The sequence below is a fragment of the Gymnoscopelus braueri genome, assembly GCF_963280865.1.
Source record: "Gymnoscopelus braueri genome assembly, chromosome: 24".
Taxonomy (NCBI): Eukaryota; Metazoa; Chordata; class Actinopteri; order Myctophiformes; family Myctophidae; genus Gymnoscopelus; species Gymnoscopelus braueri.
Window position 1 is genome coordinate 34119262 of NC_137626.1, and position 27870 is coordinate 34147131.

The 27870-nt window shown below is 40.3% G+C and overlaps 1 protein-coding gene across 3 annotated transcripts in view; it reads right to left on the reverse strand.

The window, feature by feature from the left end:
* LOC308080128 (protein NLRC3-like) overlaps window positions 1-27870 on the reverse strand; it is a 206663-nt gene that overhangs the window by 15569 nt on the left and 163224 nt on the right. For 2 of the 3 annotated variants that reach the window (XM_080421886.1, XM_080421885.1), the window contains exons 7-16: window positions 20722-20835; window positions 18986-19090; window positions 18658-18756; window positions 17067-17145; window positions 15975-16191; window positions 8669-10463; window positions 8401-8571; window positions 7890-8063; window positions 5991-6164; window positions 4321-4367 (exon numbers count right to left, since the gene is read on the reverse strand). In XM_080421886.1, coding sequence (XP_080278012.1) covers window positions 4321-4367; window positions 5991-6164; window positions 7890-8063; window positions 8401-8571; window positions 8669-10463; window positions 15975-16191; window positions 17067-17145; window positions 18658-18756; window positions 18986-19090; window positions 20722-20835 — 2975 coding nt within the window. The remainder of the gene's footprint in view (window positions 1-4320; window positions 4368-5990; window positions 6165-7889; window positions 8064-8400; window positions 8572-8668; window positions 10464-15974; window positions 16192-17066; window positions 17146-18657; window positions 18757-18985; window positions 19091-20721; window positions 20836-27870) is intronic. The other variant, XM_080421887.1, reaches the window with a different exon arrangement.

Genomic DNA, 27870 nt, shown 5'->3' on the forward strand with positions numbered 1-27870 from the left:
ATCGGCTATTTTCAAATAGCCAAAGTGGTTAATGTATGTTTTGTAATAATAATAAAAATCTACAAAGTAACTAAACATTTCAGGTAATTGTAGTGGAGTAAAAATACAATATTTGCCTCTGAGATGTAGTGGAGTAGAACAGTGGTTCTCAACCTGTGGGTTGGGACCCCCAGGGGGGGATTGAGGGGATAATTTTCCCCAGATGATTTGCTTAATGTGCAACATTGTTTTCTCACTCAACAGTAAACAAACAAACAAACAAACAAACAAACATGCAGTCTAACTGTATACAGGGTATCTGCACATTTATAAATTGACAGTTTAACCCATTCAAACCGGGAACATATCCGTGTAACTACTTTATCCATATCTTATACTTTGGCTATTCAAAAATAGCAGATAAACAAGCTCATAGCGCGGCACCGAGTGCCGTGCTATGAACTTGTGTGTGTGTGTGTGTGTGTGTGTGTGTGTGTGTGTGTGTGTGTGTGTATAATGGGTAACAATCATAAAACGGTGCCATTTCATGGTCAATTTCAAGCCCACACAAGTGTAATCAGGGAGGGTAAACAGCCATGCTGAAACATTGAAAAAGGGTTGTGTGTCAGTGTAACTATCACTTTCAAGTCACTTCCATACACTGTATTACTGAAGTTTTCCAGACTTTTAACGGAGGTGTATGTATAAACACAACATTCCAGCTCAGTAGAATCGGACATGTCCGATTGAGAACAAAACGGCTCAAAAATTATGCGATGAATGTCGGGAATTTACATTAAGCGAGTGGACGTGTCAATGGCACTTCTATTATCGACGAGTGGAGCTTCCCCTCCTTATAGACCCCTTAACAGACGACGTCACACTGATAAGAACCAGTATGCGCGCGCAGGCCCGACACCAAATGAAACCCATTCTGTCAGGTCTCGCTAGGACGCGCCTCACTAGCCAACACACAAGAGGAGGTTTAATGTACTGAAACCAGCGCACCCTAAAACTATATGTTGGGAATTGATTACATGAAACAATCACCTGTGCGTCCAGTCTCAATGTTGGTAAACAAATAATTGGTCTATGAGGTGTTGGAGAGAGATACAGTAGTTTGATACAGTAGATACAGTAGTTCAGTAGTAAATCAAGTTTCATTCTGCTTTTTATTAGCGTTTGAGTTGGAAATATTCACCAATCGAACTTACATTAAATGGCTCATAAGCAAAATAAAACATAAAATGTTTCTTTAGTACTGTAACTAGACAACGAGTAACACCTGCGCTCCCCAGCGCATACGCACTCATCTGTACATAGAGACCAATGTTATTTTTCCAGCTCGGAGGACGGCTCGTTTTGATGAAAAGAAGGTTGTAGCTCGTTGTCTACATTAGGCCTACTATGGTAGTAAAGATGTTTCGTTTATATGTTGTATGGGTGCATCAACGGGAGACCACATGTCAAGCAATTCAATGTATCCTTGCATCTCCCTTGTTATATTTAAGTGGGAGTAGCTAATGTGTGCGTCTACAACCCAGACCCCGCCCCTCACCTGATCAAATCAGACTATTACCTTCATGTGTGATAGCATCTGAAAATGATATTTTCCTGTTGCATGCTAAATGTATTAAAGGCCAAAACCTTTGTCAGGTCGGGACCAATGTCCCGACCTGATTCCCTGGTCATTTTCCAGTGTTCAAATGAGAAGGCAGTCGGGACATGTATAAACATGAGCCAAGTGTGTAAAACTTGAACATGCACTGCGTAGTGCACGAGCAGACAGGCACCAATCTGGGAACCCATCGCCAAATGAAAAGGAAAAACAGCGCCCTCTGCTGTTTTTGACTATCTCACTTGGCTCTGGGAGGAAGTCGACGTAGCACACGTGCGCAAGGAAACCGGGGTTTTGGTCTGCCTTCAGCCGTTCACTTCCGGTGGTGCGACTATGTTTTCATTCCCACTAACAATATTTCTACACGGAACACCACTTCTCCCAGAGAACATGGATCGTTTTGGTTATAAGCCCACTTGTTTCTATGATGAAAGAGCAAGTTAAAATGTGAATATCTTTCCGTGGTTTTATCTGCTCCGAGGACGCTATTGTTAAATGAGTTTTGGTTTGTTTCTAGTGGGGAAGGATCGGCGGACACGTAAATCCCGCCCACTACATTTGATTGGGTAAAGCGCGGCCTGCTTCCTGATCTGAAGGCACGCCCACTTGTAGGCCAGTGCGTACGCGATATGACGAACCCCCCCGACAGATTCAAACGCAGAGCAGAATCTGTTCTTGAGAGATTAGACAGGCACGGGCATGGAGCTCACTGAAGCGTCATTCACTGCTAGTTCCTCCAAAGCCACAACCATTCAGACCAAAGACTCAAACATAGATCTCACGTCACTAGCGTAACTCATAGAGTTATAGTATATGTAGAGAGCGGATGATCCTGCCCGCACCTTACATTTTTGCCTGACCTTTCACCTGTCTACATCTTACACCATTTATTTAAACTTTTTGCTACTACTCCTACAGGTTTTGTTCAGAACTGAACAAAAATCACAACATATTATCTATATAGGCTGGAGCATGTGATAAGCAAGAATCATATTGATTTCTGATATTACACACCAATAGACTACATTTGGCTTCCAAGTTTACGGAAAAGGCCTATTTTACATGAATGCATCGTCTGATCAACTTCACATGTGAATCACATATTGAGGGGCCTCTACACAGTGCAACAAAAAAAGCTATTTCACTTAGACACCATAGAGGGCACCATACATGTGACAAATAACAGTATTGCAGAAACATGACCCCAACCCCCTTTACCCATCTATACTAAATTAGGTACAATGTGACAATGTGTACAATGAATGATATTCCACTCGGTTTGCCTGTAACTGGCTTTTAATTACATATGTGGCTTTTTTTTGTTAAGGTATAACACTATAAACAAACAAGAAACACTAAATATCATGAACACAGCATTCAATAACCCCAAATTGGAATCAAATGTTGAGGGGCCTCTATAGCATTAACTGTATGAGCCTACACATTATGGTTATCATCTTCATTCAGTGGTGGAAATGGCGTTGCACGCTTGGGAACGGCGTTCCCATAGCAACCGTTGCGTGGGAACGGTGTGAACACGTGTGGGAACGCTCTTCAGAGTGTCCAACTTTTTTTAAATTTTTTTTATAATCGCTTATGAGGTTTAGCACTGTTTTCCTAAATTGTCCATAAGTCTTACGGCACTTGAATGCATCACTCCAGCCAGGGCTGAGCCGTGGGTGTGTTTGTCAACACACGCACATGGCTCTGAACACAGCCAATAGGCAGCCGTAATACTGCAGGGTCCCCGCTTTCCACCTATGGTTACAAGGGTTACAGGAAGTAGCGTTGACCACACAATGTGTGTGTGTGTGGGGGGGGGCTCCAGGAAAAAATAGCGTGTAAAGTAGTTTCAACTAGGCTACCTGGCTACTTCTATTTCCAGTAATATTTCAAAATAAAACGTGTGTTGAATTATAACACATTTCAAGTATAGATTTAAAAAACCTCTTATTTTGAAATGCACATCGCTTTGAAAGGAAACAGACTTCTGTGGCCGCTTGCTTGACTACGTTCCTACGTTCACACTCCATGTTGGCTTGAGTAAAAGGTAAACAACAGCAACACACGGACGTGGACATATGGAATATAAAGACTTAAAGTTTGGGGCAAAAGTTCATATTTACCACCATGCTCTGCTCTCTGAAACCAAGACAATCTTTGCAGAAGGTGAGTAAGTAATTTTAATCTAACGCTGACAGTGAGAGTGAGTGGTGGAAAGTAACTAAGTACATGTACTCAAGTACTGTACTCGAGTATAATTTTAAGGTATTTTTATTGAGTAATCAGGGGCACCCAATCGAAAAAATAAGAATTAAACAACATAACCCTAACCCTAACCCCGAATTAAAGTAACAAAAAAACGAAAATAAAGTACCCAAATCCACGAAAATTAACCGCAAAAAAAAAAGAATTAAATAACATAACCCTAATCTAACCCTAACCCTAACCCTAAACCCGAAATAAAGTAACAAAAAAAACAATATAAAGTACCCAAATCCGCGAAATTAACCGCGTGCGCTTCGTGCTTCGCGCGCGCAGTCACAAGTAGGGTTCACAAGTAGGGTGACAAGTAGGGTTCCCAAAGCGAATCCAGGCCATTTCCACCACGAGTAGGATGTGAATGAGTGAATGTCACATGTTGTTTTGTTTGTGAGCTGTTCATCTAAATAGCTGGATGTGTGCTGCTTTGATTTCATGAATACAAAATAATACGCACTTACACTTTCTCACGCCTGGTTTCAACCTGCATTCTCCACCATGGTCGACACTGGGGGTGGAGGAATGACAAAGTCAGACTTGCACATTCTAATAGAAACAATGCATGTCAATGCATTTACACAATTAAACAATACAGTACAGTATTACAGTATGAGTGACAAAATGATTTCCTAATCTAAACCTAGTAGATCACATTGGGACAAAGTGACATCAAGGCCATGGGTGACAGCTCATATTGTCTAATGTTCAGTGCACTGACATGATGTGATTTGAATAGGCCCACTGTATTAAAAGGTTGCTACATGTGTGGCTCAATGAGTTGTGTGGTTGTATGGTTTGCTTACTTCCTGGTTTTGTGGAGTAGGCTATATATTTGATGTAGGCCTACACTATGCATACTCATCCATCCCTTAAAACGTCTATCCGCAACTTATGTTCGTGAACAAAATGTTGTATTGACCAATCTGTATGGTCATTGTTGTATTGGTGATTTTGTCAGTGGCTATTTTAAAGACGTCACGCGCACGTCACTATGTTAATTCATGCTGGTGTGACACCCGGCAGTCGGGAGCCTTTGTAAACTTTGTTGAGGCGTGAATTAAGGGTTGTTTTAAATCGACGCGTGTGCGTGCTCCTGCTCACGGTGTGTTACCGCGTCCCAGGACCAATGCATCCCTGTGCATGGTAGAGTATATTAATAATTATTACTACTAATAATAATAATTCAATATAACTAACACTGTGGTGGTTGGAGGTGGTCTCCTTACTCTTCCACTGCGTATAATTGAATTGAATTGAATGATTGTGCTACATTTCCATCTTTTAAATTCAATCTGAAAAGATGGTTGCTTGAAAACCAAAGCTGCAACCATTTGTGATCATGTTTAGGTTTATTTTTATGCTGTGTTCCCTATGTAATGTAATGTAAATGTATTCCAGCGTTTGTCTGTCTGTTTTCTGATTTTATGTTTTGTGTGAGGACTGCGGATTAAAATTTGTCTTTTTTTTAATCTTTGCTAAATCCGGTGTATTTACATCCATGTGACGTCCATTAATATGCTCTGTCCTGTCCAAATAAACAAATAAAGTAAAAAAAATAGGTCCTGTGGTTGGGTAGGAAACCTACTTGTTGAACACAAATGGAAATAACTTGGGTTCCAAAAATGTGCTCTCCATTATAGCTAAATCTGTCCATAGAAATGAGGACAACTAAATCTGTCTTCTTTTAAATCCTTTTTAATGCATCTAGTTTTTAATCAAATGTATTGCGTAAACTTTTACACAAAATTCTATGTTGCGCTGCTTTGTAAGAAATGTGCTGTATTTCTCAGTGGGAACTTATTCCATGTGAAGACATTTAATTATTTGATTAAGAATGGATCTACCACAACTGTGGGACATTTTTAACAAAAAATACTGTGGCTGTGATGTTCTTTTATAGTCATTCATTAACTCACAGCTGTATAAGTTCAGTGGTGTAAACATTCTCCGACGGAAAAATATCTCACCATAAGTTATATTGAAAATAATAAGCATGAGAGACAAAGATATCTTGATAATGTTTTATATTACAGGATCAGGTCTTTACTGTAATGACAGCCTAAAGGCCAGTTCAGAATCAAAGATTCACAAAGAGATGGGGACATTCACACACAGATCAAGTCTATAATACCTAAGAGTGTCCAGTCTACTGTGTGGATCCTTCATAACAGCAGACATCTGGGCCACGCCTACGTCTCCTGGATGATTGTAGGTCATGTCCAACACTCTCAAGTGGGAGGGGTTTGACTTCAGAGCTGAGGCCAGAGAAGAAAAGCCTTTCTCTGTGACCAGACACCCTGACAACCTACAAACATGCGCACAAATGCACACACACAAGAACACAAGCACACACACACAAGCACACACACACACACACACACACACACACACACACACACACACACGCACACGCACGCACACACACACACACACACACACACACACACACACACACACACACACACACACACACACACACACACACACAGTGAAAGGTTTTGCAAATTGTCTTGCATTACTTTTTTTTTTAAATGTGTGTTAAATATTTAGTCTACTTCTCAGAATAAACTTTACATTTATAAAATACAAGGGCACACATATTTTTCAGTTGCTTGAGATGTCCCACACACTTGAAACAACGTGTGTCTCAGTGCTTGAATTCACACAAGCACCCACCCACCCACACACACACACACACACACACACACACACACACACACACACACACACACACACACACACACACACACACACCCACACACATGCAGAGTGAAAAGTTTTGCAAATTGTCTTGCATTAAATATTGAAAGTTATTTTGTCTGTTATAATGTTTCTGTCTTCTTCTCAGAATATAAACTTCTAGGCATGTAACGATTTATCGTAAATCGATTAAAATCGATTCAAACTGGTGAAGATTTAAATCGATTTCATAAAGACATACATCGCGATGCAACCAGCAGAGAGCGCAATCGAGTCAGACTCCCTTCCTTGTTCTCCGCCTACTATTTTGTCCCCTCAGGCCACTATAGCTGCCTGCGTTCGGTCTCTTCACTCACTCAACGGCAGGCTATGAACGGCAGAGTGGGGTTCACGTCCTCTCAGGCTATGAAATCTAAACAACTAGGCGATAGTGCTGCATAAAGGGAAATGTGCATCGCATGTAAACATGTTTATTTGATTGATGAATAGCCCAAACTATACCGTTTACCCCCTCCCCCGTCTGACAATGTTGTTAGCTGTTGTTAGCCTGTCTGATTCAAACTCTGTACGAAACATACAACTGATAGGCTTCTAATGAAAACGGCTAATTCTGGAGCGCCTCGTGCGGCTGCAGAGTACAATGAATAATAATTTAATTTAATAATGTAACAATTGTATCAGACTGCTGACAACGTCAAACTCCTTTCAACACTGTCTTTCAGATATATAGTGAATTACATCGATATTAATCAATTAATTCTTATCTAATCTCATTTGGAGCAGTTTAAAACAGTTTCCCTTATTACATAAATGTGTTGCTTTATACAGAATGCTGAGCATATAGCATAGATAAAAAAGTACTTGTAAATCCCAAGCTTGGAACAAAGGCTAAGCCTTAGTTCGTTTATTTGAAGGTTTTCTTTATAATTGATTTCATCTGGGATATATGTTTTAAAATTCATTTATTTCATAATACTTATATATTTAAAGTTATTATTTTACAGATAAAAAAGTATACGTCTTAATGTGTACCTTACAGTTAATGCATGTACCTCATGAATAAAAAGGCTTTATTTAATTTCATATATTGAAAAGAGGATAAGAGAAAATACGTAGTTGTTAAAAAATACATGATTTTTGAAAGAGAAATCAAGTTTTTCAGTAATTTTTCTGGAAAATAAATGTGCTTAAAAATCTTGAAAAATCGTATTGTGAACCTCGAATCGTGATTCGAATCGTATCGTGAGTTGAGTGAATCGTTACATGCCTATAAACTTCATATGCTTATTTTAAATATTCACCTGTTCAACACAGTGTCAGGAATACTTACCTCAGAGTTTCCAGTGTACAGTTTGGACTCCCCAATCCAGCAGAGACAATATCTATTCCTGAATCTCCTATGTCATTGTTACATAGGTCCAACTCTCTTAAATGGGAGGGGTTAGACTTCAGAGCTGAGACCAGAGAAGAAAGGCCTTTCTCTGTGACTAGACACCCCGACAACCTAAACACGCGTGTGTGCGCACACACACACACACACACACACACACACACACACACACACACACACACACACACACACACACACACACACACACACACACACACACACACACACACACAACACACACACACACACACACACACACACACACACACACACACACACACACACACACACACACACACACACACACACAGTGAAAAGTTTCACACATTTTCTTGCATTGAATATAGAAAGTTATTTTATTTGTTAAAAAAAAAAGTCTACTTCTCAGAATAAACTTCACATGCTTACTTATAAATTGTCACCTGTTCATAACAGTTTCAGGAATACTTACCTCAGGGTTTCCAGTGTACAGTCTGGACTTCCCAGTCCAGCAGAGAGAAGATCTACTCCTGAATCTTGTATGGCATTGTTACATAGGTCCAACTCTCTGAGACTACTGTTGTAGCTGAGAACGGATGACAATTCCTTACAGCATCCCTCTGAAAGGTCACAGCCACTCAGCCTAAAGAAGTATTAGTGATAATATGTTTTGTATATTATTTTCCGTAAAATAAACATCAAATCACATATTAAATGTGTCATGTTATCAGTGCACCTACATAGCTCTCTTTGAGTTCTTGAGCACTGGTAGCAGCCTCAGAAGAGCCTCCTCTGAAGCACAGTATTTCTTCAGGTCAAAAATGTCCAGCTCCTCTTCTGAAGACAGCAACATGAAGACCAGAGCTGACCACTGAGCAGGAGAGAGCTTGTCTGTGGAGAGACTTCCGGACGTCAGGTACTGTTGGATGTCCTCCTCTAAAGAATGATCATTCAGCTCATTCAGACAGTGGAACAGATTGATACTTTTATCTGGAGAGGGATTGTCTCTGATCTTCTCCTTGATGTAGTTGACTGTTTTATGATTGGTTGGGAACGTATTTCCTGTCTGTTTCAGCAGTCTTCGCAGGAGTGTCTGGTTGGTGTCCACTGAGAGGCCCAGCAGGAAACGGAGGAACAAGTCCAGGTGTCCATTTGGACTTTGTAAGGCCTTGTCTACAGCACTCTGGTATAAGTCATCTAACTTAGGTTTGTCTCCAAACAGCTTGGACCACTTGGAGTTTTTTTGTTGTTCTGACAGTACGTTGACACCAGCGTTGACGAAGGAGTGAAAGACATAAAGAGCAGCGAGAAATTCCTGAACACTCAGATGAACAAAGCAGAACACCTTGTCTTCGTACAACCTACACTCCTCTTTAAAGACTTGAGTGAACACTCCTGAGTACACTGAGGCATCTCTGATATCAATTCCACACTCTTTCAGGTCTGCTTCATAGAATATCAAGTTACCTTTCTCCAGCTGTTCAAAAGCCAATTTTCCCAAAGACAGAATGGCCTCACTATTCCCGTCAGAATTTGCCTGAGCACCGCCATGATACTTGACATTCTTCTGTTCGGACTGAACCACCATGAAGTGGAGGTACATCGCAGTCAGGGTCTTTGGCAGCAGTCCTTTCTCCTCTGTTCTCAAAATGTCCTCCAGAACTGCAGCAGTGATCCAACAGAACACTGGAATGTGACACATGATGTGGAGGCTCCGTGATGTCTTGATGTGTGAGATGAATGCCATGGCCTGGTTCTCATCACTGAATCTCTTCATGAAGTACTCCTCCTTCTGGGGATCAGTGAACCCTCTCACCTCTGTCACCCTGTCAACATAATCAGAAGGGATCTGATCGGCTGCTGCAGGTCGTGAGGTTATCCAGATGTGAGCAGAGGGAAGCAGGTTCCCTTTGATGAGATTTGTCAGCAGCACGTCCACTGAAGTTGGTTTTGTGACATCAGTCAAGATTTCATTGTTCTTGAAGTCTAGAGGAATCCGAAACTCATCTAATCCATCCAAGATGAACGCAATTTGGGACCCCTTTAAGCTGGAGATGTCTACTTCCTTGTTTCCACCAAAAAAATGATGAAGAAGTCCCATCAAGCTGTAATTCTTCTTCACCAAATTCAGCTCTCGGAAAGCTAATGGAAACATGAAGTGGATGTTCTGGTTGGCTTTGTCTTCTGCCCAGTCCAGAGCGCACTTCTGAGTTAGGACTGTTTTACCAATGCCAGCCACTCCCTTCGTCATTACTGTTCTGACAGGTTCATATGTACCAGGTAAAGGTTTAAAGATGTCTTCAGATTTTATTGTAGTTTCTGGTCTAGCTGGTTTATTGGATGCTGTTTCAAACTGCCTGACCTCATGTTCTTTATTGACCTCTCCACTCCCCCCCTCTGTGATGTAGAGCTCTGTGAAGATCTGATTCAGAGGTGTTTTTTGCTTTCCCTCTTTTGCAATCCACTCAGATAAACACTCACACTTCTTCCTGAGATTAGACTTGAGTTGTCGTTGACTGACAGCAGCAAGGGTTTCTAAAAAAAAAGAAAAAGAAAGGAAAACACCTTTAGACCTATGTTGTTCCCGTAAGGGAAAGTCTGTTTTATTTGTCAGACATGGGGCGGAGGGGGAATTAGTTAGGGGTTAAGTGTCTTGCTCAAGGACACCTCAATAACTTGTCAGGGCTGGAAATCAAACCTGATACCTTCTGTTACCCAGGCAGCCCCTCTACCCACTAAGCTACGGCCGCTAAATGAGATGCTAAAGATGATTTCGATAATTTTTCATGTAAAAGATGCGGAATATAAGCATTACTAAAATAATATTATGAATGTGAAATAATCATTTGAAAGACTAACTTTACATGATCAGCTGATGTGGTTTAAGAAAAGCAGTGACTCTCCCAGATAAAATAATGCAGGAAAGGAAAACATAACCTGACCTGATGTATGTGTTATTGTCAGAGTTGTGCTGTGCTTGGTCACTGTGGTCCTCAAATGAGAGGTTGTGTAAACATGATAGCCATCTTTTTGTTGTGCTGGGTCATTATGTTGCAGGATGATCATTCTTGTTGATTGCATTCGATTTCAATTAGATTTTGAAATATTGTGTGCGCAAAGGAACATTTTGACGTAATTTGTCATTAGAACCAAGAACACTGGCCATCTTCTGTCTAACATGAATGTACTTGGCTAGTTTTGTGACATTAGATATTGATAAATCTTGTGTGCATGTGCAAATTTTTTTGCGAACGCAGCGGAAGGAGGCGCGCCTTCGGCGCGCCTCCGCGCAAGTGGAGCTTACTATGAAACCGTGCTCGGCTTGTGAGTGTGTGTGTGTGTGTGTCTGTGTGCACTGCCTGCCTGCAGCTCCTCTGAGATAAGTAAATGTCCAATTTAGACGTACCATACATCAAATGAAAGGTCTTTGAAAACTGAACACACCTGTCAAGGTTGCGTTTAAGCCCGCCCCTTCCCCCGGAAGCCACGCCCCGGAGAAGGCTCCTAAAAACTCCCCATTGGAACCCCATGTTAAATGAAAAGTGCCCGAATCGGATTTTGGCTCCCCCCCCCCGGAAGTGGGTGAAACAGGCACATTCAAAGTTTTTTTTTTGTGAATTTGTATTTTTCTAAGATGCTCCTTTTAACGCAGATTTTTTTTGTATTTTTTTAAAATATTTGTATTGGTTACTTTTTTTTGCGTACGCTTCCCGCGTTCGCGCGTCTTACTTGTTCTAATGGTGGTGCTGGAAGAAAGACTATTGGATCACCAAAATCAATCATCTCGGCAGAATGAAGGACCATAGCAAATTGCATGGCAAAATATAAAAGACGGGGTGCCGTGATTTTCTGTGATTCCCCACCCCCCCCTAAAACATAATCATCAGGTATTATGGTTATACTAGGAGGAAGATTTTTTTTCAAAAAAGTGTACAGAAATTGTTAAAGTTATGTTTTTATGTGGACACGCCTCCAGTTCATTAAGTATACCTGGTTCTCACCTTAGCACCTCCTCCACCACCTTAGCACCACCCACCTGTCCTAGTCCCTCCTCCTCATGCCCACACCTGTTGTGTTATGATAATGAGGGGGAGGGTATCATTTTACTATGTCACTAAAGGGCTGTTTTTCTATTGGCACGTTTGACCCTCAAGGTGTCAGCCTCCAGGTAGAAACTCAAAATAGTCAAAAAGACATAAAACCATAAAAACACCACCAGGGGGCTTAATGAAGTTCTATCAACCTCATAGACACATGAAAAACAGAAAAAGTGCAAAACCATGGCACCACCTCTTAAAGTAATGGTAGAGATATGTGGTGTAGGATATTTTGTCCTTATGACGCCGCTATATGAAAGGCCATATAATTAAAGTTATCAGTTATCAGTAGGAGCCATCCTCCTCTAGTTCCTGAAGGTTCACAGACAATCCCATGGCAATCCAGCCAGTATTGTTTTAGATAGTTATTTAGGAGTAAAGTATTGGACAGACAACCATCTTTAACCCTGCCTCTAGTGAGGTTAAACATAAAGCATGCATTAGGGGGGCATCAACAAAATAATTATTTTCCTATGGTAAGGCGGGCCTTGTGTGTACTTCTCTCTTGCATGTAGCATTTTGCACATCATTTCTTTACTTAAACTTTTCAGCACAAGGCAACCATTCAAATCAAGGAAGAAGATGGCTTTACTACTTTACCAATTCCTTCCTGTTTCGGTAGATGTATGGTGGGACAATGGCAAATGCAGACAAAATAGTTAATATAGTGCTGGCCTCCTAGGTGCCAAACATGAATTCTGAAAAACATGGCGAAGCAGCTTTCTGCTTGTATGGGCCAATGGCCTGGAACAAGCTCCCATTACATATAGGACAGGCAATGACCATAGATGGCTTTAAAAGCAAGCTCAAGACCCACCTTTTTACTCTTGCTTTTAGTTGATTCCATTTGATTTTTGTTTTGTTCTTGCCTCCTTTTAATTTGTTCTTGATCATGTTTTTGATTGTGTTTTTAATCTTGTTTAATATTGCGTTATTTTTCTTTCGTTGATCTATGTAAAGCACTTTGGGCTGCATTTTATGTCATGAAAGGTGCTACACAAATAAAGTTTATTATCATTATTAGTATTATTAGCAGTATTTAATTACAATTCATGGCTACCCCATTATTCAAATACTAATCGGTGAAGCATTCATTGAGTTGTGTGAGCACGAGCAGCCAGGAATCTCACTGGTGAGTATAATGTTTATTTATATACTAAAGCTAATTATATTACATTGCCCGGTTGTGCACACAGTCCTGCTCCACAGGCTCACCATGCATATTTTTACCATCCCACTTTGCCAAGGTGATTTTGAATCAGACACGGCTGTAGGGACATGTCCCGGAGTGATCACCAAGACACCAACTAAGTCTTAAAAACACTACATTTCTGACATGTTAATTACACTGCCCACATAAATGCATGACAGGGTAATAGCATTTGTGCTGTCAGCGAGTGTCTGTGTCTGTGTGTCATAACATTTTGTAGGAATTCCCTCAGCAATAACAAGCTACAAGGTAGTAGTTTTGTAGCCTAATCTGTATGAATTGTTTCTAGGAAAGGTAGAGCTCTCCTTAGAGAAATGTCTGTATTTACCACAGAGTTGTTTAAATATATCATATAGAGCACCGAAGTCTGACGTAATTTACACATCCTACCTGGTTCGCGGTTTTCCACCCCCGTTCTGAATCCCCATATAGTAGGGCGCGAAATTGATACGATAGTGCACTTGGTGATACAAGCGAGAAATTTGGCACAGATGACCCTCATATGACCCTTATTGATAATCAACCTCTGGCCACGCAGAATTCCTAAGATGTCAAGATGGCCACCACCAGTTTTCAAAATGGCTGCAACTGGGCCAATGTTTTGGACTATATCACTGTGCTGGGGCTTATTTTAATATATGAGAATATGTTCTGGAGGTATTTCTAAAAAATAACATTAGGTTCCAATATGGCGACATATTTTCCAATATGGCTGCCGATAAATTGCAGAAATGTGCATCTGCTTATGGTTTATCCACATTAGGTGGTAGTACATGTATTTGTATTAATTACCATACACAGAATCCATTTATGGAACATTTTAAAGTGATTACTTTTTGTTTTGTTATTAAGTCATTTTAAACACATTCTCATTTACAATGGTGGCTGGGCAAGTGACAGGCCAGTGTACTAGCAACTGCAACCACAGAGGGGTGTGCAGATAAGTCCAAACTTAAAGCATTTGCAGTGGCCAGAACATGCCTTTCTACATCCACATCGTGTCAGCTCCTGGCATGATTTGGCAAACAGGACTGCACAAGAGTGACTGGCCCCATATATGTCCTGCTTGGAATGCAGCTCTCTTGCCGTGTTCCTTCAGAGCAGCACTTGTCATATGATCGCTGTTTTCTTGCAAACAAGTCCAGTCGTGCCTCATTCACTTCCTTGTAGGAACTACTTCTATCGTACATGAGTACTATGAACTCCTCAATGACTTGCATATGTTTATCATTTACTACAACAGGTGTTGAACCTAATTTGAAGAAGTTTCATGTTTGCCGGAAAATGCTGACCATTTTCCTTTTCCATGGACGAAACTGTATGGCATCTGCTGAATGCATGAAAGAAGCAAAGACCTGCTGACTTTGATTCAATAGCTGGTGCAATTTCATGAACAGGGATCCATCTGAGGTCCTTCCCTCCTTCCAAAGGCAATCCACAGCTAATTCAAGCCAAGTCTTTGAAGTGAAACTTCAAAGACTTGTTATGAAACTGTTATGTCAACAATGTCAGTATCTGAGGCAGGGCTGCAGAGTATAGCAGCTTACATACCATGATTCGCAGCTCAGATACTGACATTGTTGTCATAGCAGTTGCACTTGCTCATATTAAGTAAGTCTGAGAGACTTATTGTCAGTATCAGCTGAGAACGCAGGAGTCTTAGACCCCTGGTATTGCTGAGGTGGAGCGCCACACTCACGGTACCTACTCATACACTGAGTTGGCGGTGCCCAGGATCGAACCCATGACCATGTCATCCGAAGGTGAAAGCTCTACCGACTGAGCTACCCAGACACAAAGACTTGGCTTGAAAAAGCTGTCAAAGGACCTCAGATGGATCCCTGTTCATGAAATTGCATCAGCTATTGGATCAAAGTCTTCAGGTCTTTGCTTCTTTCATGCATTCAGTAGATGCCATACAGTTTTGTCCTTCCACGGAAAGAGAAAAAGTTCAGCACCTGTTTGAGAAAATATCCCTATATATATATATATATATATATATATATATATATATATATATATATATATATACGTTTTTGTATTTATTGGTGAACATATTGAAAAGTCTGTTGCCCTAGGTCATTAAAAACCATTAAAATCACTTTAAAATGTGCTATAAATGGACTCTGTGCATGGTAATTAATACAAATACATGTGCTACAAGCTCATGTGGATTAACCATAAGCAGATGTACATTTCTGCAATGTATCGGCAGCCATATTGGAAAATATGCCGCCATACTGGAACCTAATGTTTTTTTTTTTTTATCTTACTTAGAAGAAATACCTCCAGAATGCGCCCTACTAATAGACTTCTTTAATATCGCGTCAAATAAGAACTGTGTTCCAAAAATAAACAAATGATCCCGGCGGTTTGACTCTTATGGATATGAAGCATCAACTGACGGTGAGAAAACGCTAATGTTACTTCCTCCGAATTAGTAAAATTTTCACCATCAAATATAAGTGACATAAACGGTACAGATCCACCTCCCTGACAATATCGCCGACACAATTTGTTTATTTTTGGACCACAATTCTTATATGAGACGATTCTAAGATGACCCAATGTTATTCTCCATAGAGAAACTACTTTACGAACCAGGGGATGAATGAGTGACGTCAGGACTTCTGTACTCTATTGCCATACTTTGTCCTCTCCATAATATGTTAAAACTGTAAATAAAGACTTTCTTACTGCTCTCCATTATGTTCAAGCTGTAAATAAAAATGTTCTTACTGTTCTCCAGGGTGTCAGCCAGCGCCTCCTGTTTCTCACTCCTCAGGAGGTACAGTGTGGTCTTCAGAGCTCCCTCTCTGAAGCTCTTCCTATGCTCCTCCTCACTGTCTATCAACTTCCTCTGACTATCTAAGCATTCTGGGTAATCTGTCATCAGAACACTCTGGAACCTCTTCAGCTCTTCCTTCACAAATGTTACGAGCTTCTCTTCAACCAGCTGAAACACAAAATATGATGATGACAATAACAACAACATCAACATCAACAACAACAACAACCATATTGAATTGATTGTAAGTCCAGTGATTTGAAGAGTACAGATGAAAGATGAATGGCTCTATTTTTGGTAAACAAGTGTATAGTGCAGTCAATGGCGTGGTGGACTATACCTGCGTCAAAGTGGCATGGTGGGTTGGATTATCTGAATATATTATCAGTGGGTGTGTAGCAGATGGGTTCAATCATGACCAATACAATAATCACATTAATCAATCATCCATTAATTAAAACATTTATGATAAAGTAGGGAATGCTTCTAGGGCTTCTACTGGTTCTACTGAGTGAAGACCCGCCCTCGCTGCCCTTCCAGCCAATAGTATTTGTTTCCAGTTGCTTTTCGGGACCGGACATTCCAAGGTAGTGGATTTGAATTCGCCGAAATAGTAAAAATAGTAAAACAATTTTTTTTTTAATGATTTATATAAAGCGGTTTTGTGTGATTTTGGTGACGTCTATGTCGGTTTTGGCTTCGACAACTAAAGTATACTGAAAATAACAATGTACTTGCTTGCACCAGGTCTGCTGTTGCAGGCTGGCAGCACACGCCTAAATCATGGTCCTTGTTGATATCAAAACTGCAGGGTGCTGCTGATTTTCAAACAACACCCTCCTACTGCACCTCACTGCACACAGATGAGTCCCCAAAATACCAAACACTAGCAGGCAGGGAAAAACTATTCACCTGCTGCTGTATACCTCACACCAATCTACTTGCCCTGAAATACTTCCCTGTAAGTGTGTCTATTGTGAACAACCAATATTTTTCTTTTTTATTTGCAGATGGAGAAAAGGTGTTGTTGTACTTTAACACACCTTAAATATGGAGTCCACGTCTGTTTGATGTTCCTGAGCAGACTGACCACTGGAAACCTGGGATGTTTGCAGTGGATGTCTGTGGAGGACACACGCACGCGCGCGCACACACACACACACACACACACACACACACACACACACACACACACACACACACACACACACACACACACACACACACACACACACACACACACACACACACACACACACACAATGTTATGTTTCATAATGAATGTTGCTCTGGTTATTGGATGTCATGTTTTGGGAGAAAATAGTATGAATAATGAATGGTCAGACCCATAATCTAATTACGCGCGCGTGCGCACATGTCATGCTGACAGGTAATGTGCCCAGGACGGGCACAGAAAAGTGTGTGAGAGTGTCATGCTGACAGACTGCTTATTCATTTGTATTATAGCTGGCTTTCATTTCTTTAGATTGTTGTACTTGCATGCTTTTCTTTATTATTTCATTTTGAGTTGCAGTGCTGTGGAAGCCAGTCTATAGTGGGAGTGTCAGCAGTTCAGTATTGAGGACTCCTATTGGACCAGTGAGTGGAACAGGTGCAGGGCATGAGCTAATTACTTTAAGGGCCACTGTTGGAGAGTGAGGCAGTTTGGCCCTGGCCAAAAGCACAGATCTACAAGGACAGAGGAGGAAGGACTGGACTCAAACAGCAACCAACTGGACCCCCACCGCCCATTGGAAAGGGAAGTAGATGCACAATACACTTTACTGCTGTAATTGGATTTTAGACATTGGAACTTATGGCATTTAATGACTCTGCATCTTACAATTTTAATGGCTTTTAACACTGGACAACTCTGAAAGACCCCCTTCCTTCCCCCATTGGACATTGGATTAATGCATTCCCCGCCTACACCCCTGCCCCATTCCACTGCTCTGTTTTATTAGTATTAGGTTGAATAAAATAACATTGACTTTGGACTTCTTGCCTCACTGTGTGGTTTTGTGTGGTGTCTCCCCATTGTGATTGTTCACACTACTGTGTAACAAAACTTGGCGTAGTGGGCAGGGTCTTGTGACCATTTTATTTGGGGGCCCACCAAAGCCATCACACACCTAATATGGCAGACAGTTCTCCTGAACGCCCCAGTATGGCCGCGCCCTTTTTCATCGGTGCCCCCTGGGTACCTAAATTCCGTGGTTCTAATGTGCTCTATGAAGACTGGGAGAGCCAAATGGGTGCAATGCTTTGTGCGCAGAGGTGGTCTGAAGAACAACAGTGTGATTTCCTTCTAAGTGCACTAGGAGAGAAATCCTTATCTTGGAGCAAGCAGAACGGGAAACCCCAGATAAAATCTTTCGCCATTTGAAGGAGCTCTATGGGGACAGAATTTCTGTTGGTGCCTTACGTGCTCTGTTTTATGATTGCAGGCAGAGACCAGAGGAGTCCATGTGGGCCTATATACTCTGTCTAAGGGAGTTGGGTCAACGGCTGCTGAATAGAGGGCCACAGGACCGCCGCCTAACTGACCTGCATCTGTGGGACCAATTTGTCCTGGGCATAAGAGAGGGAGAAATCCAACGAAACCTGAGACGTTTGTTAAGACATGATGATGACCTTTCGATTGCACAGGTGCGCACAGAGGCTCTCCAATTGGAGGGGGATGGTGTATCCATGTGGTCCAGGGAGCCCGCTTGCGCAGCAGTAAGGGGTAATCTAGTTCATACACACACACACACACACACACACACACACACACACACACACACACACACACACACACACACACACACACACACACACACACAGTACATTGGATGTGAAAATCAGTATCAAAAAAGAATATGAATAGTCAGAACAATAATCGTATGATTTCTGACCTCTGGTCAGTAGAGTTTAATAAAACAAAATAATATGGTATTTTCTTTGTGTTTTACACTCTGACCTCTGATCCTGTCCATCTTTGAAGACCAGAGGTAAACCCATAGACGTGTCACTCTTCATGGAGACACAGCTGGGTACAGGAGACTCTGGTCTCTGCTGATCAACCCTGACAGGATGATAACCAAGATGAAACATTATATTTATTGGTCAACTAGTCACTGTAGTTGGTAGACATCAAAATATGGATCCAGTTATATTTAAAATAGCATACACAACATCTACAGTATGTTGTTAAATACATTATCATTAGTCATATTTGATTTCAGACGTATTAGCCTATCTGCCGGTGAGTATAAAGTGCTTTTTGAAATTGTATAGACAGAGATTTCTACCTCACTAAATGTTCCACCATGTTTTATTTTCTTCTAAACACAGTTTTCACTACTCCTACACATTTGGTGTGGAGGGGGAAATGAGGGGGTCAAGGATCGACCCCTGGTCCCTGGTCAAAGAAGTAAATAGGGTGTAAGTGGTTAACTGAAGGCACAGCTAAAGGTTACACTTTATGATTATATGAGCTGTTTAAACATGTTCAGTATCAAAGTCTAAAAACATCAAGATGATATCAGGTCAACACAACACAATGACATAGACATTAGAGGTCAGGTGGTTTTAGTGTTTATTAAATGTTATACATGAACTATTTTTATAATCTACAGTAAACTGCAGAGAAACACTCCCTGTCCACTTTAGACATGCTTACAACCAATGGTGTGGTCTAGGTTTTTTTTCGGAGGTATACGATAATCATTCCCTGCACGAGATGCGCATGGTCGTGGGTATACGCTAGCGTGTTTTCAATGGACGAAATGGTTAGTAGACTGTATACGCTTTTCCCCAAAAAAATCTACACTGTATACGGCGTATACAGCGGGACACGGTAGAACACACCACTGCTTACAACCTGTTAAAATAAATGCACATTTATAATGAACATTTAACATGTTTTAGCTGCTTCATATTTATGTATAATTTGTTGTTATTTCATCTTAATCTTTTTCAATGTGAAATATATTCTCTATAACCATAGATGGGCAACTGGCGGCCTGGAGGCCACATGCAGACCCCACCATGGGTCAATATTCAAATACTGATATATAATAATATATATAATATATATATATATATAATTCATCATCAAAGTTTGTCCTCCTCTGCTTTACATTCACCCTTTCTTAACCCACCGTTTAATTTTTTGGCCAATTCTTTAGTTTTTTACTTTCCCCACCCAATTTTGTCCTTATGTCAATACATTCCAAACACATTTATGTGTTACCACTGCTGTTGTATCAATATTTACAATATGTTACTGTTCCGTTGGTCTGGAAAACAAAGGCAGTTTATAGGTGTATAATAAAAACTAAATAACATTCAATAAAAACGTTAATCTTAAAACAAGCTGTTCTAATGCAGCTGATGGTCAAATAGCTAAGAACAGAACTCATTAAAGATTATTATTCAGGACAAACAACTGCAGTGTTCTGCTACCCAACTTAACCACATACAGTAGCATCCCTATTCTGAACATGTTATAATAGGTGAACATTCGGCTATAGCAGATCTGCTGTTTTTGCCGAAGATATTTGGTGTGGAGGGACAACATGAGGGGGTCAAGGACAGACCCCTGGGGGTCCTCAGTCATACCAGTATAGGGTTTAAATGGTTAAACCATAGACAGACAGACAGACAGACAGACAGACTATGAATAGTCGGACCAATATTCGTACGATTTCTGACCTCTGGTCAGTAGAGTGGTGTCCATCTTTGAAGACCAGAGGTAAACCCATAGACGTGTCACTCGTCATGGAGACACAGCTGGGTACAGGAGACTCTGATCTCTGCTGATGAACCCTGACAGGATGATAACCAAGATGAAACATTATATTTATTGGTCTAGTAGTTACAGTATTTGGTAGACATAACAATATGGATTCAGTTATATGTACAAGAGCATACACAACATGTACAGTATGTTGTTAAATAAATGATCATTAGTCATATTTGATTTCACTTGTATTGTCTGCCGGTGAGTATTAAGTGCTTTTTGAAAATGTTATAGACGCAGATTTCTACAAACTAAATGTTTAACCATTTTAGATTTTATTCTAAACACAGTTTTCACTACTCACACCAGTACATGTTTATATAGCAGTGAAACCATTCTACAACACACCAGGACATACAGTGTATGTTTAGCAATTAGCCAATTCTAAAACATGCCAGGAACCATAGGCGGTGGGTGAGCCTGACAATTGGGAAGGCTATATTGACCAATTTATATACAGCGCCAGGATGAAATTTGAATAGGCTGATCATGAAATGTTAACTAATAATAACTATGCAATAGTATCAAAAGGGGGGACATTGATTAAGACTAGTAAGCAACACAGCTGCACCAAACAAATTAATGAGTGAAGGTCAGTGTAGGTCAGTGTTGTGCAGCCTGAATGTTTTTTTTACCCTGCTGTAGTTTTTAACCTGAAGTGGAAAACAAACTACAAAATCAGCCTGGGGTTTCATGCCCCTTCAACAAGCTGTTGTAATGCAGCTGAGGTCCAATAACTAAGAAGATCATTCATAATATGAGATTTCAGATGAGAGTCATGAAAAACAACTGTTTTGTTCTGCTATCCAACCACGTAGCATCCCTATTCTGGGCATGTGATAAATGAACATTCTGCTATAGCAGATCTACAAGCTCACACCATGTTGCGACACACCAGGACATGCATGCTTATAGTGGTGAAACCACTCTACAACACACCAGGACATAATGTTAGCAGTGAACTCCTTCTACAACACACTAGAGACATATGTTTTATACAGCAGTTCACCCATTCTATTTTAATCCTGCTTTGCCCAATTGAGACAGCTAGCCAAGTCAGGCCATTCCTTATCCCTGCAGACCTAGAAAAGCTCATCCATGCTTTTATCTCCTCCAGACATGACTATTGTCATGCACTTTATTCGGGTATCAGCAAGTGAATTATACAAAGTCTAAAACTGATCCAAAACGCTGCTGCCAGGCTTTTGACACACACTAAGAGAATTAAACACATTACACCAGTCCTTGCTTTTACTTTTTGTTTTTAGAGCCCTGAATAGTCAGGCTCCTGCCAATATATGTGATCTTTTAACTCCCTATGAGCCTGGCCGCTGCCTGAGATCCTCCAGCACGGCCCTCCTGATGGTCCCCTCGGCTGTGCAACCCCCTGCCTGGGGATCTCAGGCAGGCTTACTCAGTCAGAAGTAGTCCTCTTAAATCTCTTCTTAAACTCGCTTCTATTGTACGGCTTTTTCTTAATCGTTGTAACTATTATTTTATTTTGTATATCTTAGCCTAGGATTTGACTCCCTTTTATTATGTTTTACGGTAAAGCACATTGTAACTTGTTTTTGAAAGGTGCTATACAAATATTATTATTATTATATGGAATATATTCTCTAAAACCATAGATGGGCCAGATGCAGACCCCACCTTAACTTAATGATGCCTATGGGTCAATAGTGATGTATTATTTCAGCTGTTTCAATTCCAAACATGCAAGTTAAAGTTCTTTGTATTTTTTTTAGGTCCAATGTATTTGTGTCTGTTCATACATTTAATATAAGTATTAATAGATGCATTTGACATTTGAAAAAAGTAATAAATAAAAATAAAATCTTACACTGAATAATATTCACTAATATCCCTACATTCTGACTATTCTGGGCAATTTGAGTGATGGGGTTTACAGTGTACTACTGGTGAGAGTGCAGATACACAATGTGGTCCCTGGAGTGAAAATGGACATTTAGTGGTCCTCTCCATCATTTTTTAAAATTATATTCCAATTATATATTTATTTATTTTTCACCCCACCCAATGTTGTCATCATGTCAATACATTCCCCACACATTTCTGCGTTGCACTGCTTCTGTATCCTCCTGTTCTAGACTGCTTGGCCTACGGCTATGTCATAAAAATAGGGGTTTTATTGTAAAGTAAAAAAAAAATACTGAAAACAGGCAGTTTATAGGTGTATATGAACTAGAAAACTATTAACAAAAATATTCAACTTAAAACAAGCTGTTCTCATGCAGCTGAGGTCAAATAATTACGAACAAAATTCATAAAATGAGATTAGGACAAACAACTGTATATACTGTTCTGGTACCCAACTTAAGCACAAGTAACATCCCTATTCTGGGCATGTGATAATAGGCAAACATTTGGCTTTAGCAGATCTACAAGCAAACATTGTGTTGTGAGCTTGTAGATCTGCTATTTTTGGTGAAAGATGAGAAAATGAGCTGCATCCAACTTGAAAATAGCTGATCTACACGCTCACAACGTGTCTTCATAGAAAGACAAGCCCAAAGTCGCTTATAATAAGCAGACATGGCAACACCGTGAGAGAGCGAGGCTGGGAAGCAGCGCACATTGCTCAGATGAAATACAACATTTAGAGGTTAGGTTTATGGGGACAACACAGTTGTAATTTTTATTTAATTATTAGTATTAAGCCGAAAGGAGAGAAGTAGCTTGGCCAGGCTGCAAGTGAAATGCAAATGATTCATTAACTATAGAACAATGACGGTCTCCGGGTTTCTCAAAATCGGTCAGATTGGCCGCTTAGAAAGTGTTAAGGTGGGGTCTGCATGTAGCCCATCTATGGTTTTAGAGAATATATTCCACATTAAGAAGATTAGGATGAGATAACCAAAAAATATATATATATATATATATAGTATATCTTGGAGTTTCAGCTACTATGCATCCCAGAAATATATAGCTTATAAGGCTTTGTAATTTGAAATTTGTAAGGTAACTCATTTAGATGTAGGCCTACGTAGGTTTATGGTTTCCCAAGGACTATAGCCGTTTCACTCATGATGCAATTTCTCTTTCATAACAGATACATACATGTGCCAGATAATCCCCACACCAAGAGAGTAAAAAAAGAAAAGACGTTGGATTGATGTACTTTATTTAGACATGAGACATGAGAAACAGTACATGGAAGTACAATTCACAATACAAGGTTTCAGTCATTCAGTCCGACTTCACTGTATAGGCTACTATAGTTGCCTTTTCATAAATGATATCTTTTTGTACTTAAGCTGTCGTGAAAGTTTATAATATTTCGAGAAATTTAAAGTTTCAAATTCAAAAGTAGTAGTAGTTGTGAAGGTTAGCAAACTGGACATTTAGACTGAATGTTTCCTGTATCCTCATCTTGCGCTAATGCACACAAGTGTTTCACCAGGTTTTATTTGTGTTGTTTCTCATAAGCGTACATCCGTTGTCCGTCAACAACACAGCAGTCTGTGCCTTGACTTCTGGGCGCTCACTGCGCTGAGCGCTCAGTGCGTTGACTCACCCCCCAGCCGCAACCCTATATTTATGCGCGACCAGCACAAACATTGTCGCATAGTTGATGACGTCTGTGTCCACAGGCGAACCACTATGTGCATGCCGCCACCTATAGGATCGGGGGTATATATGCAAGTGTTCTCTGGTGCGCAAGGATCTTGGCCAATGTGAACGCAGGCCAGCTGGTAGAGGCCATTCGTACTCGGGAACGGTTCGAATGCAAACGGACCCAGTGTGAAGCCGCCCTTAGTGGCCCTCTCCATCATCAAAGTTTGTCCTCCTCTGCTCTACACATACATTCTTTTTTTTTGCTAATTATATGTATATATTTGTTTTACCCCACCAAATTTTGTCATCATGTCAATACATTCCCCACACATTTCTGTGTTGCCACTGCTGTTGTATCTTATTGGCTCACCTGCCAGTGAGGAGCCCCCCCGAGGAGGAAGCGCCAGACAAACCCTGTTCTAGACTGCTTGTTCCACGGCTATGTCATAAAAATAGGGGTTTTATTGTTTTGATAAGTTAAAAAAAAAAAAAAAAATGAAATCAAAGGCAGTTTATAGGTGTATAAAATAAAAAACTATTAACAAAAAATGTCAACTTAAAACAAACTGTTCTAATGCAGCTGAGATCAAATAACTATGAACATAATTCATAAAATGAGATTAGAACAAACAACTGTAAGCCTATACTGTTCTGCTAACTTAAGCACGTAACATCCCTATTCTGGGCATATGATAATAGGCAAACATTTGGCTTTAGCAGATCTACAAGCAAACGTTGTGTTGTGAGCTTAGTAGATCTGCTATCTTTGGTGAAAGATGAGAAAATGAGGGGGTCCAAGGATAGACCCCTGAGGGTCCCTGATCATAGCAGTATATAGGGTTTAAATGGTTAACTGAAGGCAATCTGTAGAAGAATCATTGAATGGATTGAATGGGTTAACTCCCTATGAGCCTGGCTGCTGTCTGAGATCCTCCAGCAGGACCTACTGATGGTCTCAGCTTGTCACTAAGGGTTTGAAAAATGTTACAAATCTATTTCAAACATTTTCAGGATCTTTTGAAAATAACAGATCTACAAGCTCACAACGCGCCGTCATGCGACGCATTGTAACTTGCGAGTTACAATGTGCAGTATATGGTTAAAGTGGTTAAAATGACTTTGGTACCATATTAACTAATGTAGCTATTGGACCCCTGGGGGTCCCCGGACCCCTCTTTGAGAACCACTATGAGAACCACTCTCTTCGGGGACATAATGTCAGTCAGCACAGGGGTTACATATACTATGTTGTGTCTGATGATGAAGGTAACTTTGTTTTCACATGTACTACTGTGAATAAAGAGCTTCATTAAATTGCACAGCTAGATAAACGTTATGATTATATTGAGCTGTTTGATGTTGATCAGTATCAAAGTCTAACAACATCAAGATGATATCAGGTCAACACAACACAATGACAGAGACATTAGAGGTCAGGTGGTTTTAGTGTCTACTAAATGTTGTACATTAACTAGTATTATAATCAATAAAATGCAGAGAAACACTCACAGTTAAATACAATTTATATTGAACATTCAACATGTTTTAGCTGTTTCATATGTATGTACAGTGAAAGTTTTTTGGGGGTTAATTTTATCTTAACCTTATCAAAGTGGAATATACTCCATAGTTTTGTCACTATATCAGTTAACTTCCTCACACATTTCTGTGTTGCCACTGCTGTTGTATCCTACTGGCTCAAGTGCCTCTCCAGCCAGTGGGAGTCACTAGTGCAGTAAGCAACAAAGATCATCCTCCCTGCTGCTGCCTGTAATTTATACTTCGACAGTACAATGGTCGTGCACCGAACACAGCAGCAGATCTACAAACCCACAACACATGGCATCCATGTTGTATTCTGGGCTTGCATATCTGCTATGTTCAGTGCACAGCACCGCCAAGTGACAAAGTACAAATCAAGCTTTTGTCAGAAGCAACTTTTCTCTCCTGCCTGCACGTATAGCCTCTCCATTAAAAACCCAATCATCTGCAGTAACTCAGCGCAGCACCACATGGACAGCACTGCTGTTCATAATTAATAAATACACACAAAGTTATAATTATTATTATAATATTATTATTATTATTATTATTACATTTTTTAGGGTCGGGTTCGGGCAGAAATTTGAGAACGCTAAACTGATGATGTAGGTAACTTTGTTTTCAGATAATGTCTCGTAGTAAGATTAAAGTCCTTCATAAAATTGTACAGCTAGCTAAATGTTAAACGTTATGATTATATGACCTGTTTAAACATGTTGTTCAGTATCAAAGTCTAACAACATCATTCAGGATCATATCAGGTCAACACAACACAACACAATGACACAGACAGGTGGTTTTAGTGTCTCTTAAATGTTGTTTTTTCAATGTCAGGTGGTCATTGAAAAGGTGGTTTTTTTCAAAGTCAGGTGGTTTTAGTGTCTCTTAAATGTTGTTTTTTCAATGTGGAATATATTTTCTAAAACCATACATGGGCAACTGGCGGCCCGGGGGCCACATGCAGACCCCACCTTAACATAATGCAGCCCACGGGTCAATATCCAAATACTAATTACGGGGCCAGAGCTCAGCTCTGGACCCGTTTTATTATTCCCTGTATTCTGTTTCTTCTGCCACTTTTCGCAGTTCTGGGTGAACCGTGCTGTCGCTTTTTACGAAACTCGGCCATATGGTAGATGGTCATGAAAAACTATCAAGAAATAAATCTCACAATCTTTCGTCAAAAGGTGGCGCTATAGCACTCAATTGAAAATGCCAACTTTGAACAGGTACAACTCATGCCCTGTTTGACCTACAGCCATAAAACTTCAATACACACATGCGTCTACTCATGATGAACAACTTTAACCCTCTAACTTTTGACCTCTGACCTTTAGATCTCCCACCATTTTGAATTATATGAAAAACAGTTAAAACCTATCTCCTCCTGGGATTTTTGAGTAATCTGCACGAAACGTTTTACACATGAACTTTGGACCTATGCCGACAAACTGATGCAAAAGATTTTCCATAAGTGAAAAAATGAAGCTTTAATGAGCCAATGAATATTGCAGTTTTATGACAATTATTCATCTGCCCCTAACACATACATGCAGACTCACATTTCTTTGAAACTTTGCGTTAATGTTGATGGTCATTCCAAATATTACTGAAACCAATCTTACTCCAATTGGTCAAAGGGGGGCGCTATAGCGATTTTTTGAAAGTGCAAACTTTAAACAGGCAAAAGTCATGCCTCGTTTGGCCGACAGCCATTAAACCTGTTTACACATGTGCCTTGACTCATGAGGAACACATGTATCACGTTGACCAGTAAGCTCCGCCCTTAGATTGTCCGCAATTTTGAGCAGTTTGAAAAACACTTAAACCCAGGATTTTTCAGCTATTTGCGTGAAACTGTATCATCTGTGTGATCTCCTTTTTCACGGGTTCTTGTCTGTTGGTCCAATGGCTTCTCCCTTAAACGTGTGCCTCACAAC